This window comes from Priapulus caudatus, unplaced genomic scaffold (assembly GCF_000485595.1).
Source record: "Priapulus caudatus unplaced genomic scaffold, Priapulus_caudatus-5.0.1 Scaffold1099, whole genome shotgun sequence".
Lineage (NCBI taxonomy): Eukaryota > Metazoa > Priapulida > Priapulimorpha > Priapulimorphida > Priapulidae > Priapulus > Priapulus caudatus.
In genome coordinates, this window is record NW_014578160.1 from 25,688 (window position 1) to 43,258 (window position 17,571).

General features: G+C 42.7%; 2 protein-coding genes across 2 annotated transcripts in view; one reads left to right on the forward strand and one right to left on the reverse strand.

Moving 5' to 3' along the window:
- Nucleotides 1–3,156, forward strand: part of LOC106815365 (32 kDa beta-galactoside-binding lectin-like) — a 9,377-nt gene extending 6,221 nt beyond the window's left edge. Inside the window, exons 3-9 of the mRNA XM_014819817.1 lie at nucleotides 31–217; nucleotides 597–713; nucleotides 1,182–1,256; nucleotides 1,489–1,580; nucleotides 1,803–1,923; nucleotides 2,375–2,470; nucleotides 2,691–3,156. Of these exons, the coding sequence (XP_014675303.1) occupies nucleotides 31–217; nucleotides 597–713; nucleotides 1,182–1,256; nucleotides 1,489–1,580; nucleotides 1,803–1,923; nucleotides 2,375–2,470; nucleotides 2,691–2,807 (805 nt within the window). The 3' untranslated portion in view covers nucleotides 2,808–3,156. The remainder of the gene's footprint in view (nucleotides 1–30; nucleotides 218–596; nucleotides 714–1,181; nucleotides 1,257–1,488; nucleotides 1,581–1,802; nucleotides 1,924–2,374; nucleotides 2,471–2,690) is intronic.
- Nucleotides 3,033–17,571, reverse strand: part of LOC106815364 (delta(14)-sterol reductase-like) — a 48,883-nt gene continuing 34,344 nt past the window's right edge. The window contains exons 10-13 of the mRNA XM_014819816.1: nucleotides 7,341–7,515; nucleotides 7,003–7,083; nucleotides 6,590–6,712; nucleotides 3,033–6,270 (exon numbers count right to left, since the gene is read on the reverse strand). Of these exons, the coding sequence (XP_014675302.1) occupies nucleotides 6,110–6,270; nucleotides 6,590–6,712; nucleotides 7,003–7,083; nucleotides 7,341–7,515 (540 nt within the window). The 3' untranslated portion in view covers nucleotides 3,033–6,109. The remainder of the gene's footprint in view (nucleotides 6,271–6,589; nucleotides 6,713–7,002; nucleotides 7,084–7,340; nucleotides 7,516–17,571) is intronic.

A 17,571-nucleotide genomic window follows, 5' to 3' on the forward strand; every position in this document is an offset into this window, starting at 1 on the left:
ATTATTTCGCTGGGTCTATGACATTCCCAGGTGGTGGATACGTATCTACGGCGGTGACGTCATACTTCTTACTATCGGAATTCGTTCTGACGAGGACCGGGTGATAAGGAACAGCAACAATGGTGAATGGGGAGATGAAGACAGCTGCGACCCCTGCCCATTCAAGCCTGGAGATTCATTCGACGCCCAGATTCGTGTCCTCGAGGATGGATACAAAGTATACACAGCCGGGCGCATATGTTGCACTAGAATGCGACAATTCTTAATTCATGCGCACTCCCACGAGTATTGCCAATATGTGCACTGCGCGCACGCAGCATGATGGTGAACAGCTGTGTGTGTGTGTGTGTGTGTGTGTGTGTGTGTGTGTGTGTGTGTGTGTGTGTGTGTGTGTGTGTGTGTGTGTGTGTGTGTGTGTGTGTGTGTGTGTGTGTGCGCCGTGTTTGCCGTGTGTGTGTGTGTGTGTGTGCGCGCGCGTTCGTGCGTGCGTGTGCACGAGTGTCTGTGCGCGTGTGAGTGTCATTACGTAAATTTATTATATTATACGTAACGGTTATCCGACAATGACCGAACATCACGGCGTTTCTTCGGAACAGATTGCCTTTGACGGAGACGTCTACTGCAACTTTGACCACCGTGAAGACATCTCTTCAGCGACGCACATCAGGGTCAACGACGTTCAAGTAACAAACATCAGCGTCGAGGGCAGATCGGTAAGCGACAGAGAGAGATTGTGTGTGTCTGAAAGAGAGAGAGAGAGAGAGAGAGAGAGAGAGAGAGAGAAAGAGAGAGAGAGAGAGAGCGCGAGGGAGAGAAAGGGGGAAAGAAGGGAGGAAGGGGGAAATAGGAAGATGCAAAGAGCGAGAGTAAGAAATGGATAGAGGTGGCAATGGGAAAGGACAGACGGGGAGGAGGGAAAGAAAGGGGAGAGAAGGTAAGAAGGGGTAATAGGAAGATTGAGAGAGAGAGCGAGAGTGAGAAATGGATAGAGATGGAGATGGGAAAAGACAGAGGGGGAGGGACGGAGCGAGGGAGGCGGGAGACATGGGCGAGGAAAGGAGAAGAGAGAGAGAGAGAGAGAGAGAGAGAGAGAGAGAGAGAGAGAGAGAGAGAGAGAGAGAGAGAGAAATCGAGGGATTATAATATACCACTCTAAAAAGATTTATCATTATTGATTGCAGTCTCTCCCGGAAGAATACTTCAGTGAGACAAGATCGGACTTCTCCACGGGCTCCAGGGCCAGTGTTACCGGCATCGTAAGTGTGCACGCACCACGTCTCTATCTCATCGCTCGCTTTTTCCAAATTCGAAGGAACGAAAACGCATTTCTGCATTTGGACGTCGTGAAACTTAACTCGGAGCAACTAGTTGTCGTGTAATATGATCAGGAGTGAATAATAACAGTCTATAATAATCATAATCATAATCATAATCTATTATTATTCACTCCTGATATAATGCTCACCTCTTGATGTTCACCCGTTGCAGAAAACTCCCTACCACGCGAACATCCCTGGTGGATTGAAGCCAGGAACACTGATCCAACTCGTGGGAACACCGACGGATGAGGGCAACGATAAGTGAGCAAATTTCAAAATGCAAACAACGTGAAACCGTACGTGGCAGTAAATAATAAAAAGAATAAAAGTAGGAATACAAAGAAGGCAAAACAACAACAACAACAACAATAACATTAACAGCAGCAGAAACAACAACAAAAAACTACGACCACAACCACGATGTTTCGAGCCCTCAAATGGCAATGTTATTTACAACACGTAATTATTGAAAACTTGGCACAGATGGCTGTTCCGCCTTCAGACTGATATAGGTAGCAAGGATGCGGGTGAGCCGGTTGAGGACATCGGTCTGTCGTTCGCATGCCGCTGGGATGAAGACGCCATCATCATGAACAGCAGAAAGGTATAGGTCACGTGATAACTAGCTGCTACGAAAACACGGCGACAGACGTCAGTTTCAGAATCGCGAATATTTGCCAGAAAACCTACGACAGAACCATTACATCAAAAGCACATACGTTTTAGTATAAATTATGTGCGCTTGATTGTATATTCCGCGGGTATCACTAGTGTTCTCGTCGCCATGATTTATTCTGCTTCACGTACCCAACTCTTCTTTCACCAACTCGTTCAGTTAATATAGAATAAATGAACGTTCCAACGCTTAAAGCTCGCAGGATTATACTAATGACAAAACACTATCTACTGCTTGCTATTTTTTGCCATTATAAACATTTAATTAATTGATTTAATATTATTTAGATAAAATGAATGGATAATGGATAATATTAATGATGATCGCAATTAGCATTCTTGATTATTTTGCTAATATCGGCTCTTGTGCTGTGCATCAGAGAGGAGACTGGGGCGACGAGGAGCGCGGATTCATGGTGTTTGAGAAGGGAACGAAGTTCGATCTGGCATGCCTTGTCACCGACGACGGATACAAGGTAGGTGTGCGAGCGCGTGTGCCCGGGTGTTATATGCGTGCGCGTGGACGTATGCGATAGGCAATAAAAATTCTAGCACAAGGGTGTAAATCAGAAGAGAATAATAGGCCCCCGATACAGCCCCATTTCATGATGTCTAAAGAGCATTATAGTTCAGCTATGAAAGTAAGCCATACAGTGCACCACGGCGAATAAACACTCAAAATCTTGACGATTTCAGATTTCCGTTAATAACGGCCACATCGCCAACTTCTCCCACAATGTGCGAATGAAGCATGTTGATGTGATCTTCATCTACGGAGACGTCAAGATCGCCAACCTGTTCATTCACGAGTAGTAAACTCGCCGCAACGAGCGTCGTGTGCGACCACTAGGTGGCTCTAGTATAGAGGTTTCATGCGAGTTCTCCGAAATAGGCGGCTATGCCCTATATCTTGGTTACGCTAGTATAATCAACTTCAACTCACTAAAGGAAACACTATTATTGCGACTATAAAAATCTATAGAAAAGACAAATATTGGGATTCACGATACGTCAAAGAAACTAGGGAAACCAGCTGTGTATTAAGATATTCATTTTATTGTGCCTCTACTGGAATCCATTACAGAAAATTACAATGCTGCTGTCGCTCTTATAAATCTAGTGATATCTTCGTATATGAAAAAATATATTCGCTGAACACTGACTGATACATGTGTACGTGAATAATTTACACTAAAAATAGTCTGCCTGCATACGCACATACTTCCGAAAGACTGTATATTTTAGCTACATTCAATAGCAATGGTGCATCTAAAAGTTTGACATCTATCTTTGCGTACAGAACATACACTAGTTCAACACTCGTGCCCGTTATTTTCAAGCGGCGAGACACCAACATATTACAGAACAGATGATCTAACTTCATGAAAGGGTGAACTGGTAAAACACGACGCTAACGCAAACAGCGCAACATTTTAACACGAAAAGTTATTCGCACACCGGCAACACATTAAATAAAACATTGCTACGGCTGACAGAAATAATATCAGAATATCTACAGTCTACACTACCTTACTTACAGTTCGCACACCTAAAGCAAACCATTTTCGATAAATTCTTGAGGGAGTTTCCAGGACTTAAAACGCCCAAGACCAAGAATAACAATTTTAGCCGAATACTATATTTGTGCCTCGTATCACCCAACCAGCGATTGGTGAACAAAATCTTTCATGAACCGAATATTATTGCGGCTCAGAAAATATAAATACGTTCTCAATTTCAAGGACGTTGTATGACCAAACGCAATGACAACCAATCTTTGAGTCCCTTCCAGGGTTACACCCTATTTTCCAGGACATTTCAGACTTGGAAAATAATCATTTTAATACTCCAAAATTTTCGAGGACCCGCTAGAACCCTGTTATTGAACTACCTACAAACGCAGGTGGAACCCTGCCTCTTTTCGAATATGGTGCCTCTAACGTCACTAACGAAGAAAAGCGATGAAGACCGAAATGACGTGACAAACACTGTGGTTCCATTAGAGCGCCATGACGACGTTGATGATAAAAATGTAAAACTAATGTGCAAATACATATATGTAGCAAACATGTGTGACAAGTATTTACAAATGCGCACAAAAATAGTTGCTACTAGACATAATACTAGGCTAAAATAATATAGGTATAATATATAGGTATTTTATAGGGTATCCAACACCAACCCGTCAAGAAGAAACTAACGAGTGTTCGGCGTTTTTCAACCTGTCTAAACCACATTCCTGTTTTTACGATAAACATGCGCGACATCTACCTCTATAAATTTTAACAGGAATTTTAACTTAAAATTAGGAATATAGACGAGTAGAAGTTAAACATGCAACTATAATAAAATGCAACGAAAGCCGCGTAGATGCTAAAACACTGCTCATGACACCAGAATAATAACAACAGGGCCCTGACCACGGTGCGAATTGGATGTACCACAATTCATACCCATTTTCTTTAGACTAACTCATACAGACGCCATTAACTACAGGATGACAAGGCAGTGTAAGGAAACCACTTACTTATATTTTACTAATAAATTACTGGAAAAACCAAGTAGAACTACGGACTTTGGTTTTAATTTGGCGTTTTACACGGTATTTTATTATTACACGGTCTATCTTTGGCTGGCTATATTAAGCTAATGCTTAATAATTTCTGCACAAGTCACATACATGGTGACGTGCTGAAAATGGTGAGCAAATGAATACTGAACGATTCATAAATAATTTTAAACGATTAATAGCTCTAAATTAAGATGCAATCGGCTAGAAAATGAACACTATATTGAGTAAACGCCAAAACTTTCTATCGCGTTTTTACACCAATCCTCAAATTAATATTTTTGTACCGTGAAGCTATTTAAACTCATTAAATTTCGATCATAAACCATTAAGCCCAAGTGGATGACTTTTTAGAAAAAACTAAAATAGAAATAATAAAATGTCTAATTACTTTATGAATCGGCCTTGAGAGGTACGTGACAACTGCAGCCACAGAAGGATGGGGAGCGTCTATGCAAACCCTGGATTAGAATTATGCCATCGAGTCCGCTTATAATTATAGGCATTTGTGTCAGTGATTAAGGAGTGGACCCGATTGCTTGGCGAATGGCGGTCGAAAGGGAATGGAACATTCATTCACACACGCAAGCCATTGCACCTCCTGCAAACGCAGTCACGTGGGTTCAATAACCAATCTACAGACATTAAGGAATGGACAAATCCTTGTGACCCTCTCACCGCCAGATACATACTCTACCAGGTCCAAGACCAACTCTTCATACTGCTGTGTGATAATCGGCATAGCTATGAGGCTAATCTCTACTAATATCGTACATTTCCAGATTGCACATGGTGACAGACGTCAGTTAAAAACATGACAAAACACGCGGTCTCTAGGCCAACACACATTACAACGGGTTCCTACGACTACGGCTTGTAAAAAAATACGTCAGACACGTCGACGAAAATATTCTAAAAATATGTACTGCTATACGTAATGAGTTCAGTACGTTTTTAACATCGATACAAAACGCATTTTACATGCATTTATTTACACAATAAACAGAATTTACGAAAACAGTTTTTAAAAATGGGGCTTACGTGCAAAAAAGTAGTGCTGAGATATAAAACTTTAGTGTAATTTTACGTTTTCTTCTTCCTCGGTTCTTCTCGCAATCAGTACTCGTTGAACAATTACGGAATTAGGAGGGTAATATTGTTGTTGTTTCACTTGTTGTCTATTTGGGCTGTAACAAGTCTGTCCATCTTTGGTACGACATATAAACAAATTAGCTAGTCACAGGCTGCTCGCTAAGGTATTTGGACAGCAGTTACCTCACGCAGTTGTAATACATAACGGTTGTAAGGTCCCGTGTGGCTCTCGATAATCGAACAGACGTGTGCAAACAGCGATTGCGGGCCACGTGAAAGTCGGGAACTATTCTAACTCGTTAAAACGTGCTTCATAACTAAATAAAACGCGAGCGCGCGTTGGGAGCGTGTCGGGTGCACTAGTTCTCCCACACAAAGTCGGCTTTACCGTCCAGTGCGACAGTGATTGGCACTCAAGCAAGCGGGCACTTCAGACGTGCCGGATGCAGCAGTCTCAAAACACGTACGGTACAATTCGGTACTTGACCTTCTCGCAGTAGCGGTCCCACGCGTCACCGTACTTCTGTCGGCACGCGTGCTCGTCCCGGATTGCGCGGTGCACGAGCAGCACGGCAAAGTAGATCGGGTAGAACCACGGCGGCAGGTGGCGGAATCCTGTGTTCCAAAGGGAAAAACGCTTCGTTTAGGAAATCGCCATCGTGCGACGGACCTCACAGTGGCAACTCGTGGGAGATGGGAAACTGTTGAGACGTCGGTAAGTGCACAGCGGATACTGTATCTGGTAGCACCCACGTCAGACTTTTGAGACAATGTTACAACGACGATGCTTGTAAATATTTGTATTCCATCATTTCTAATGGAGAAGCGATTTCCACGAGGATCCTTTTTATGTACGAGTTAGCTGAAGATTTTTTTGGCAAGCTGTACAGGCACAATGCTGACAGAAGAAGCAGGATGGTTGAGTAGTACTCACCACAGGGCAGCGACCAGGCGACAGCCATCAGCAGATCTCCCAGGTAGTTAGGCTTCCTCACGAATCCCCACCAACCAGAGATGAGGAGTCGCTTGCCAGACGGTGTTGCGATGCTTTTCAGATCTGTTGAAAGGTCGACAAATACGTATAAACACACATCTGCAAAAATTCCACCTGTAGCCTTGTAGATGGCACCACAGTGCCCATTTAGTTTTATCCAGGTATCTTCGAGTAGGTAACCAACCTGTCAAGCTTCCCCACCAGTTTTATATGATCTTGAAGTTAACGTAATCACAGAAACAAATAAAGGGTCAGACAAACGTGTTATAGGAACATATATGCGTACAAAATAAAACAATTACACACGTTAGTACAGGAAAAATAGCATGACTCTAATGGGAAAAAGAACTTACGAGAAATACTGGGATGGTGAGGATTCTTCCGGAAGGTGTCCTTCTCCTTGTTTGCCAGTCGGAAAATCCAGAATCCAATCACTGAGTTTGCAAAAACATACGGAACGGAAAATGTAACACCGCTAGTCAGAGCACCGGACCACATCAACTATTTATTGATTCACATGCTTACTACACAATACACATCCAGCATTCACGACGTGTATTCTACATTTATATTACGTAAACATGTTTCTTATCAACACAGTGAAAATTGGCAGCAGGTGCACAAGGAAAACGCAGTCGATAACGATGCTGCAAGCTGGATTCGTGGTGCTCAGCATGTCACGTGGACTTACTGTTCAGCAGGAGAATAGCCACTAGAGCGTAGTTGTGCACGTGCACAGAGCTCCTGTGATCGAGCAGGTAGCGTGCCTGCAGGGAGTAGACAAATGGCACCCAGACCAGGTCACCAAATGCCAGCATCCAACCGAATCCCTCCTGTGTGATGTCAAAGGTCGTGAGCACCGATTCCTGCAAGGCAACCATCACTAAGTTTTAGCATTCATCTACACTACACGATACACCATCAAGTTTTAGCACTCGCCTGTGACACTGTGACAGTACATAATGCCTATACATAGGCATTATATGTAGCCAACTCCACACACAGTGCAATTTGAACAAGGGCTTGCATCTATACACAATACAATCGTCACAGCTTAAACACGTACACGAGTCTACATGCACTGCTATCATTGCTGGTTCAACACGTGATTGAGTCTACACACAATGCAAGCTATCTTAAGTTGCTAAATTTCTCTAGAATAAGATATAATTCTCCCAGATCAGCACAATACTAGGCAAGGAATTGAAAATGCAAAAAAATAAGGGTGCCCGGTGCAGTGTTTGCCAGTGAGCAGAAAAAGCTGTAGGCCTGCAGGGCCTATAGCTTCTAAGCTGCAGGCGCCCACCAGCAAAGCGTAGGCCCCGCAAATTTGGAGGGCAAATTACAGTAATCGAGGAAACAGCATATCTAATGTCTTTCTTATTTTAATTAGTCATTCATCAAAATGCCCATAATCATAATCCCTGTTATTTCCTTCCTCTCGTCGATGACATTTAGTGCTTCGTGCCGGGCTCAAATTAGGAAACCGCCACAATTCGTTTGTTATATTAGCTCCTTGGGTAACTACAACTTTCCCTTGACAGCAGAGAGCCACCGACTGGGTGAGCGTCGGTACAGCATCGGGACTTCTATGGGGTCTGGGGCCAGAAACAATTCTGTGAAACTTAATAAGCTCTGGAGATCAATCTAGAGCCATGTTCAAGGTACTCCAATAGCTTACAACTAGCAACCACTTTTCTGGTGAAAAAGCAACAAAATTAATGTAAAATTTACACTACTGTAAAAATTTTGATGGGCACTCGGGGAATTCCCTGTGTTGGAGTGTGTCCGAAGAAATGTAATTTTGTAGACATACAAGCTCTTACGTAGGGAAGCTTTGTATTTAGCTACACCCTGTATAAATGTATAATAGTTTTTTCCCAAGCGTTAAAAAACACATATGACACGGTAAGAACCCCGAGTGGAGTGCGACGATGGCCTGGTACACTGCTGTTTGCATGACTAGTAAGTAAATCCACGCCGTGCTTTGCGAGCTACAGTGACTTAATTATGACATGTGTGCTCTGGGTAAAACTTGAAGACGCAGATTTATTCATCTATGTGTAGTGTATAATCTTCACCCATGCAGTATTAACTTATCTAAATCTTTCTTAATATTATCTTAAAACACGTTATACTGCAGTCGTTTGTGTCAAAATCCGACGGCAGTGATACTTGTATTGTCTCTACATCCAAACGTGAAATCGCGCGGGATGTGAATATACTCCACAACCTAGCGCACAGTCGAACAGTGAGGCCCCTAACCTGGCCAAACACAAGCTAAGGGTTCAACCGATACATGCCAAAAGTAAGCTCCCCACCCACTTCTCTATCGATTCTTTGAGGTATGCCAACGCTCGCTACTGATGCAGGAACCGTGTGCTAACCTGTGCGTCGCACATCCCACGCAGACGTCTTCTTGAATGCCAACTAAAGTTGATTGCAGTGGGCGAACGCATTGTTTACCATGTCGGCCCTATGTCACTGTTATAATCACCGGAATCTAGTTTCAAAAATACCCCTGGAGTTAATATGCATGACAGATTTCTACAGGTAACAGTTTTTCTCAGTTTTCGAATTTTCGTGATCCCAAGTAAGCTGTACGGATCAGCGGCCTGTTGGCTCATCAAGAAGCTGTAGGCCCGCGCAATCAGAAACGTCGGCGGCGGGCCCGACGGCCGACGTGCAATTTCGAAACACTGCCGGTGGCCTATACACACATCGTATAGCGGAGATCGGTACCGCACAGAAGTCGTGCTGACCATGACTGTAAATCACACGTCGGTATGCGCAGATGAGAAAGGCTTGAAAGCCCTCCTGTGAAAAGAAGATAAAACCAAAGTCGCACAATGTAGCATCTCAGTGGCAACTGTCCGCGGCTACGCATCGTACTTTACCTGTCATGGAATAGAGCATCAAAAATACTGTAAAGAAACGTGGCCAGCCCGACCACCATCCGTCAGAGGATCACAGATGGACTCGCCATTGTCCCTACACATCCCCTTTGCGACCATGCACATGTTTACTGCAACAATCCTTAACTAAACGTGATTCGAGAGGGGAGAGCGAATAGCGGGAAATCTACAGTATCATCGCGATCAAGACTTGTCATTATTACATTACTCTTTGTCACGTTAAGGGCATTCCCACGTGACTCAGTAACACGACTGACGTGACTGTTTTTGTCATTTCTGAACATTCGCCTCAGCATCTTAGACAACGTTCAGTACTTCTTTCCTAAACGTGTGCGTCGTGATGCTGCGTGCACCGTGTGTATGTTGTGTGTGTGTGTGTGTGTGGTGTGTGTGCAGTATAATTGGCTTTCAACAGGAGAGCTCTAGTAAACTCACGCAACCAAGTGAGTCCAGGTGCTCAAGGCTCACCAAAAAAACTTATCAAGATGCAAGTCTGCGGCATGCGAGGGTTCAGCTCAGTGACCCGAGGACAGAATCGTAAATATGTGCCCTGCCTGAAATGTGCACCCATCCCTGATTAGCCAGATGGACAACGGGACCATGTGTCTTTCAGAAGCCCTCAACTCCCAATAACATCAATACCTTCAACACGCTCAGTACACATGGTCATAAACAGTGACTCCGAAAATTTCTGCTGCAAGACATGTTATCGAATCAATACACACGCGGTGGGCAACACACGACTAAACCTGGATTCAATTTAATAATAACCCATTCTTAATCACTGTCCCTCTAACTTACCTGGATCACACTTAATAATACCCTTCTAAGAACACTGTCACTTCTACAACATACCAATTGATTTACTGAGCGACTGATTTTACTCGACTTACTGGTATTTGGTGATCCATCATTTAACACTGTCTATTCTGTCTATAGGCTTTTTAAGCTCAATTTATACACAAATTTTATTGCGGTTTGCAGAACATTAAAACTTTAAATGTACAAAGTCTTTCTTATACAGGCAGGCTTCTAAAAAAATTCAAGGACTTTTCAAACATCCGGCTAAAATCAACATTACTTAAAATTCAGGTACTTTTCAAGCGACTCCCCTCAAATCCAAGGACTTTCAAAGACTGTGCGAACCATGTCATGTAACTTGCCCCTTGCGTTATACTGACAATAATAGGTCTGTTTTTGTTGGTAGTAAACGGCAAACAAACAACCACGCGCAGAGGAAGCTCCCTCTCACTAACCGATCACCGACATTGCTATAAATATCGCACTTTGCCAAGTGCATTTTTGGTATCGAGCATGAATAAGGCACCTACAATGTGCGTACAAAATCTGTCAGTTCTGACGGAGTTGGACGACATTATTGTCATAACACAGTCCCACCCATTCTCCAAAATCTCCAAATACAATTAAGATTGAACCGAACACACCCCATTTCGCACACCTCTACTAGGTTCCTTACGCATGCCGTGTAGCAGCCGCCCCGTCCCTTCACCTACCAGCATTTCCGTAATGGGTTCACGGCAATTGTTGGCGGCACGGCGAGCCCTTTCAGTAAACAGATGAACAGGACATCGACAGAGTGAGAAAGACCATTCGCAGTACAAGCCAGCTGCAATGTAGTTGCGGTAGAAACCGAAGCAGCAAGATCGATACTTAAGTACAATCTGTGCACAAGACGAGACCTGGCGAAGCTGACCACAAACGCAAGACAACTCAAAAGTGACACAGTTGCGTTAGATGTTAGACTCCAAATGTATCTATCGAAGTACTTGAAGCAACAAGGGTTGAAGGAGTTATATTCGTCAGATTCACATCGAATAGTTGGTCCGGCAAGCGTAAGTAATTCTGAGTGGTTCCTGACACCCAAGTATTCTCGTTCATTTCACCCCTTTACCACATGAGTCAGCACTCAACTTTAGATTATATACTTGAGGACATACGTGCAGCAATGACTACCCTCGTGCCTTGATGGAAGCGGAATCCATAGATCATGTTGTTGTGATATACGACCACGAAGGTTTTTTACCTACGGCAAATTCTTCTGCTGGATCAGCCAACTTAAAAGAAAGAGAATTTATATGCATTGCACTTTTTAAACACTCACGTATGCACGCGCACATACACACACCATGCATGCACGCACAACACATCAGCATGCAATTTACCATTGAGACGGTAGCTGAGAACGATTGCCCGAGACGCAAAGGCTGTCCCTGTACGTATGCGCCCATAGGTAACAATGCCAACAGCACCTGTGCAACGAACTCCAGCCCAATGTATCTGCAGTTGGCCTGCCCAGTTGAAATATGCATGCGACGCTGCACCGAGGTAGCTCAGGTCTCTTGAAGAATACGCCTTTCCCTGCAACAAAGTAATCATTACAGATTATTACAAACAAACTTAATTAAAAATATATATAATTAAAATGTAACATTTCTATACTAGAATAAAATTATCCACTTTATGAGACCACTGATTCATCATCTCACAGAACGTAAAGCAAAACAAACTGGAAAGCAAATAATCACAAAGCATGTGATATTCTTGTGTTAATATATACAATTTAGTGATTTTCGTTATGCCAAAGTTTATTTCACACAAAATCAAATCAACTAGATGACACATGTTTGCCTCAGCTGCGAAGCCCACATGCTACTTACATAATTACAAAAAAGGTGTTACCTTTTCAAGTTTTTTTTGCAGCGTTAAACAAGATGTCAACTTCATTTGCATGAAATGCACCGAGTGCCAGGTGTTTTGTAGCGAGTAGATACCTTTGTAACAGGTGAAAATAGAGAGGAATCATCACGGTGGCTGGCAGCATCAGCATCGTTGTCATGCTCGATAAGCACCAACCAAACTGCCCTTCTGCAATCCGTCCTCCTCACCTTCTCGCTGCGAGCATTTGCTTGATATCTGCGTCCATCGACTCTGGCGCTGGGTGCTCCCGAAACATCATAACATAAATAAATACATATTAGTAAGGAAGAACAAAAAATGAAAGTCGCATTGGTAACTGACAAACAGCTAACATCATTGCTCTTCCATCTCGAACCGAGAGCCTTGAACCTAAGAGGGCATATGAAGCCACGGGTCTTAAACCATGTAAGCTCCAAATGCGGAAATTTCAACACGGTGGAATCCAGTACTAGTGCGTATTCAGAAATTGATGGGGGCGCAAGTGTAACCTTGGCTTTCCGCCAAGGCAGGCCCTGCTGTGCCGTAGACATGGCAGTGCTAGGGGGGTCTGGGCATGCCCCAGAAAATTTGAAAATATTTAAGTCCATTCTTTCCTGCAATCTGAGGCACTAACTGTGACCATATTCTCATGTCTGATAACACATCTCACATAACCTAAAGCTCAACCCTACAACCCCTTGCCTGATTAGCAACAAACTAACGCCGACACCTTGCAGACAGCGCCTGTTGACTAGGGCTATTCCATTATACCGTACAGACATGCCAGATACAAAATGCCTGAAAAAAAACAATGTGTCCCAAGCGAACAGATGAGAACAATCAGTGCAAATTAAACCTAGACATCGTAAAAAAGAAGATTCCACAGAAATGAGGAACGGTTGGAGACCCTGATGAAAGCATACAGAAAACTGTCAGTAGCTTGTGATTCCCTGCCGCCATCTGAGATACGACACAGAGCAACATGTGCAAGCAAACTGATCGTGCTAGCCGGGCCAGGAATCAAGCAAAAATCCCCCTGCGTTCCCCGTGATACCCTTGTTGGTGCTGGCCAATGGCAGCCAGGCGAGCCGAAGTCCGCGTGGGAGTATCCGGCCCGAGTGACCTCACTTCAATGCCTTTCACCTCCTTACGATCTGTACGTCTTTGTCTCGCTCAGTGTGGTTATTCATTGCCGGCGTTGACGTATCGAATCGTGTGGTGCGTGATCGCGATGTGGAACCGAGACCTGAGGTGTGATTTAACGGACATGCAAGCATTGTAGAAAGCTAGGGCCAGCAATTAAAAATATTTTGTTATTTGCCCTCGACCCGACCAGGCTGACAGTTCGGGTTAGGTAGGTAGCTTTTGTTTTTTTTAGTTGAATTTTTTTGGGTCTTTTACAAGATTCAGCATGGTGTCCTACATGCTCGGTGGTGCTTTGCTGCCGCAGATACCTTTTAATGTTGAATGTTTGTTTTTGCTTGTAACTAAATCAAAGCGTATAAAAAAGAGAGCGTAATACTGAACATGCTGAAACACCATGTGGCAGTATCTAGTCAAATAATAAACTTCCCGGTTTTATTTTGACGATTTCTTTGCAGTATTATTGATTCAGCTGTCCTACCTGTTTTAAGTATAAAACAAACCGGAGATGTCCCTACGATTGCACCCTACGCCTGAGATAATAAGCGTGAAAATCTGGTATTTTCGTCGAAAACGCGACTCGAGATCAATTGTTTACTGGGCGATGCTTCTTCGCTTTGAGAATAACTCCGGGAAAACCATCGCGTGTTTCCGCCAATGATTGACTAACTGAATGAATGACGTCCTGTGTATTGATTGCCATAGTGTACGACCCCCACTGTGCCCACCTCCCACCGAATTTATTTTGAATGAGTCGTTTCTTGTGATTAATGATTGCTATTTGTTATGGTTGTGTTCGTTAATTTGTTATGGGTTGTATTAGGTTGTTTCTAGGTGGTGCTTGTCTTGGTGATTAATAGTTTGTGTTCTGCTGTTTCTGCTACTATGGCCTGGTTGAGTCGTCTATGTCTGTTCTACAGAGTGTTAGTATGTGTTTATAGTGGTACTGGTTGATGTTGTGAATACTTTTTGGAGGGTGTTTTGTGTTTTGGCGGCTTTGGTTTTTATGTGGTATTGGTTTTGGTGATGGCGGTATTGTTTTTTTTGGTATGGTGGTTTGTATAGTAATCTCTGTAGTACTGCGTGAGTCAGTGCTCCATGGCGCCTACACACGCGGGCGACCGAACGCAATACAGCTGCCACAATAGCGAGAGAAGTCACAAGTAAACACTGACTGAGTCGGTTTTCGGCGAAAATACCAGATTTGACGCTCATTAATCTCAGACATAGGGAGCATCGTAGGAACCAGCCGTTTGTTTTATATTACAAGGTAAGACAGCTGAATCAATAAACGCAGAAGAATCGTCAAAATACATATGGGCAGTTCTTAATTTGACTAATACTGCAACAAATGGTTCCAACCATTTCACCGTTGTAACGCCTCTACCCTTCGTTTAATTACGCCTCTTAATAAAATGTAATTGGGCCCACAGATTTTATATAAATGTACAGAGATATCAAATTGTAAAAAAAATAGGAAAGGTCAGGATAACATTTTTGAGTCGGCCCCTTTTTGGCGTCGTCGAGTGAGGGCAAACAAACAATCATTTTTTATTATGGGCCTAGTCATGATACAGTAACATGACTACGTCACACCTGTGACAGACTCACTCACTGAGCTCCAGAAAGACGTTTACTAAAATATAAGTCAGTTTACTTCAGTAATGTAAGTCTCATAGTCTAATCTCCAACACTTAGTTTAAGTTGTTTACTCAAGTTGAAAAACAGCTACAGCTGTTTTGTAGAGTTTATTATATATGCATTAAATGGATCTTAAGTATTTATTCTTTACTATTTAGACTGGTGAAAAGGACAAGAGATAGACACTACATTGCATATCCTACATTTCTATAGCTTGTGACAAAAACCTGTTTAACAATCCCTCTGAGAAACATTCCTGTCCATGTAGAAACCATCGCTAAGTTGTGTACAATCCCAGATTAACGAATGTATGAATTAGATTAACAAAAAACTACACGACGTAGGCAGTGGACGACTAACTAACTGTTCTTTCGCAACCTACTTCTAGCCGGCGATGTTGCTAGCACTCTTTGTCTTTGCTGTGCGTGTGCGAGACTTCGCGACCCTCTGCTCCGGGATCCGTGATCCCCGCGATCTTGCTGTGATTTAGATGGGACCTGGAGGGCTTGTTGAAATAGATAATCGCAGCTTTCGTACACTGACAATTTTAAGATTCTGCAAGCTACATTTACTGAATAAGTACACACAGTCCACACAAAACACTGCACAGCATGTACGCACGACACAACGCACGCACGCACGCAACTGACACGCGCGGGGTGCCGGCCGGCCTGCAGGGACGCGGAGAGGGATCACCCACGCACGCACACCGCCACACCAAAATTCAAACCAAAACTCTGCACATCTATCAAAAGAGGCTCAAGCTTTAAAAAGGTTTCTATGATTACGATATGTCAAACCAAATTGTGTGTACGAACGTCCCTGGCGTTTGGGCAACTGTAAACATACACTATAGTCTAGAGTACAAGTCTGGATTAGCAAGTCTCAAACACCTTGGAAAATCAGCTCACTCGTGCAGCAATACAACAAACCACACACACCCAACGGGACAAACAGCGATCGGCTGATCCATAATGACCTACGAATTCAAACACCGGGCCACAGTGCGAGATTGCAGTAAATGTAATTATCAATGTCTTATTGGCCCTGAAATCACTTACTCCTTGCCATACCAATTTTCATAGTGGCAAACTTGTAGGGAATAACCACAAGTGCTTACAAAAATGAGAAACGAGGTTAAATAGTGACCAGTGAGAGCCAAACACTTAATGGGATATGTAACAGAGACACATCAAAAATCATCAAAGAAATTTGCCCAAGGACAACAGGTTTTCCTTTTTTCTTTCAAAATAGGATCAAATTGAGATGGGAAATGAGCTTAACATTTTCATAAAATGGACAGTCAAATACTATGCATTTAACCATTCCTTCATAGTTCCGTCATTGTTAGATGCATAAGTCTGAATCGTATTATGAGATAGTGAACCAATTCTTAACCATTCTCACTCTACTAGTAGCTGGTATCAGCAGGTGAGCAGGGCAGAACTAATGGTAGAAAACTGAAATTTAAAAATGAACCGAGTGCACAGCTGGTAACTCTCGTAGCGTCAGATCCTGTATATTCAACATTCAAATGTAAGGATCTACATAACTCCGCCTGGGAGCAATAACAGGGCAACGCTGACAGAATGAGACCACCAGGGCAAATGCGTATAGCGGCAGATACCAACCTTACAGATCATTTTTGTTTGTAACAAGACCCGCAGCTGTATCAATACAGCAGAGATTTTTTTATTACTTTTTTAATATACTGGCAACAAATTAAATGTAAACTGTACCCACAATGTTTGGCTAATAATACTCTTGATATACCAACAGAGTTTGGGTGTGCACTGTGTAGCCTTGGATGTGTTATATGCAAATGGCAGATTTTCCCCTGCTCAATCTGGATTTGTATTTATTTAAAATTGGCAGCAAACACTTACACGTCCAAATTCACACAACAAACTAAACAATCAGAATATAGCTGAAATAATCTTTACCTTAAAATCTTAAATAACCTAAAAAATGTAAATGACTCAACTACTATTCAGATTTCACTTAGAATTTGCTGCTGCTGCTTTTTATGCAACTAAATATCCACATGGAACTGATTGAAGCACATTTTCAATTTCAGGAATGTGGTCATAACATGGACAAAACCAGAGCTCAGTTTTTAACGCCTGGTCAGGGTCTTCTTAAATACACAAGAGGCACAGTGCGCACCGCCGTTGGCAATTTAAAGAGAGTTTTACTTCTCGTTCTAGGTTATTTCAGCATAATTTAGGTAATAATTACGATAACATAAAAAAGTTTTCATGGTTCAATCACATTAGAAATATTTTTTTAAAAATGTTTAAAACATAACGACTACCGTGTGATTACAACGACGGTGGCGCACTCAAAGCGCACGATCTATAAGTTGCGCAAAACACTTACTCCAGCCAGGACAGACGAGGTGTTTCTTCACTTTTATTCATTAAAAACAAAGGATTGTAATCATCTTAATAAACGACAATATAGTTTCAGTATATATGGTATAAACTTGCCCTAAATGAATATCATCGGTTACATAGCGCTTTAGGT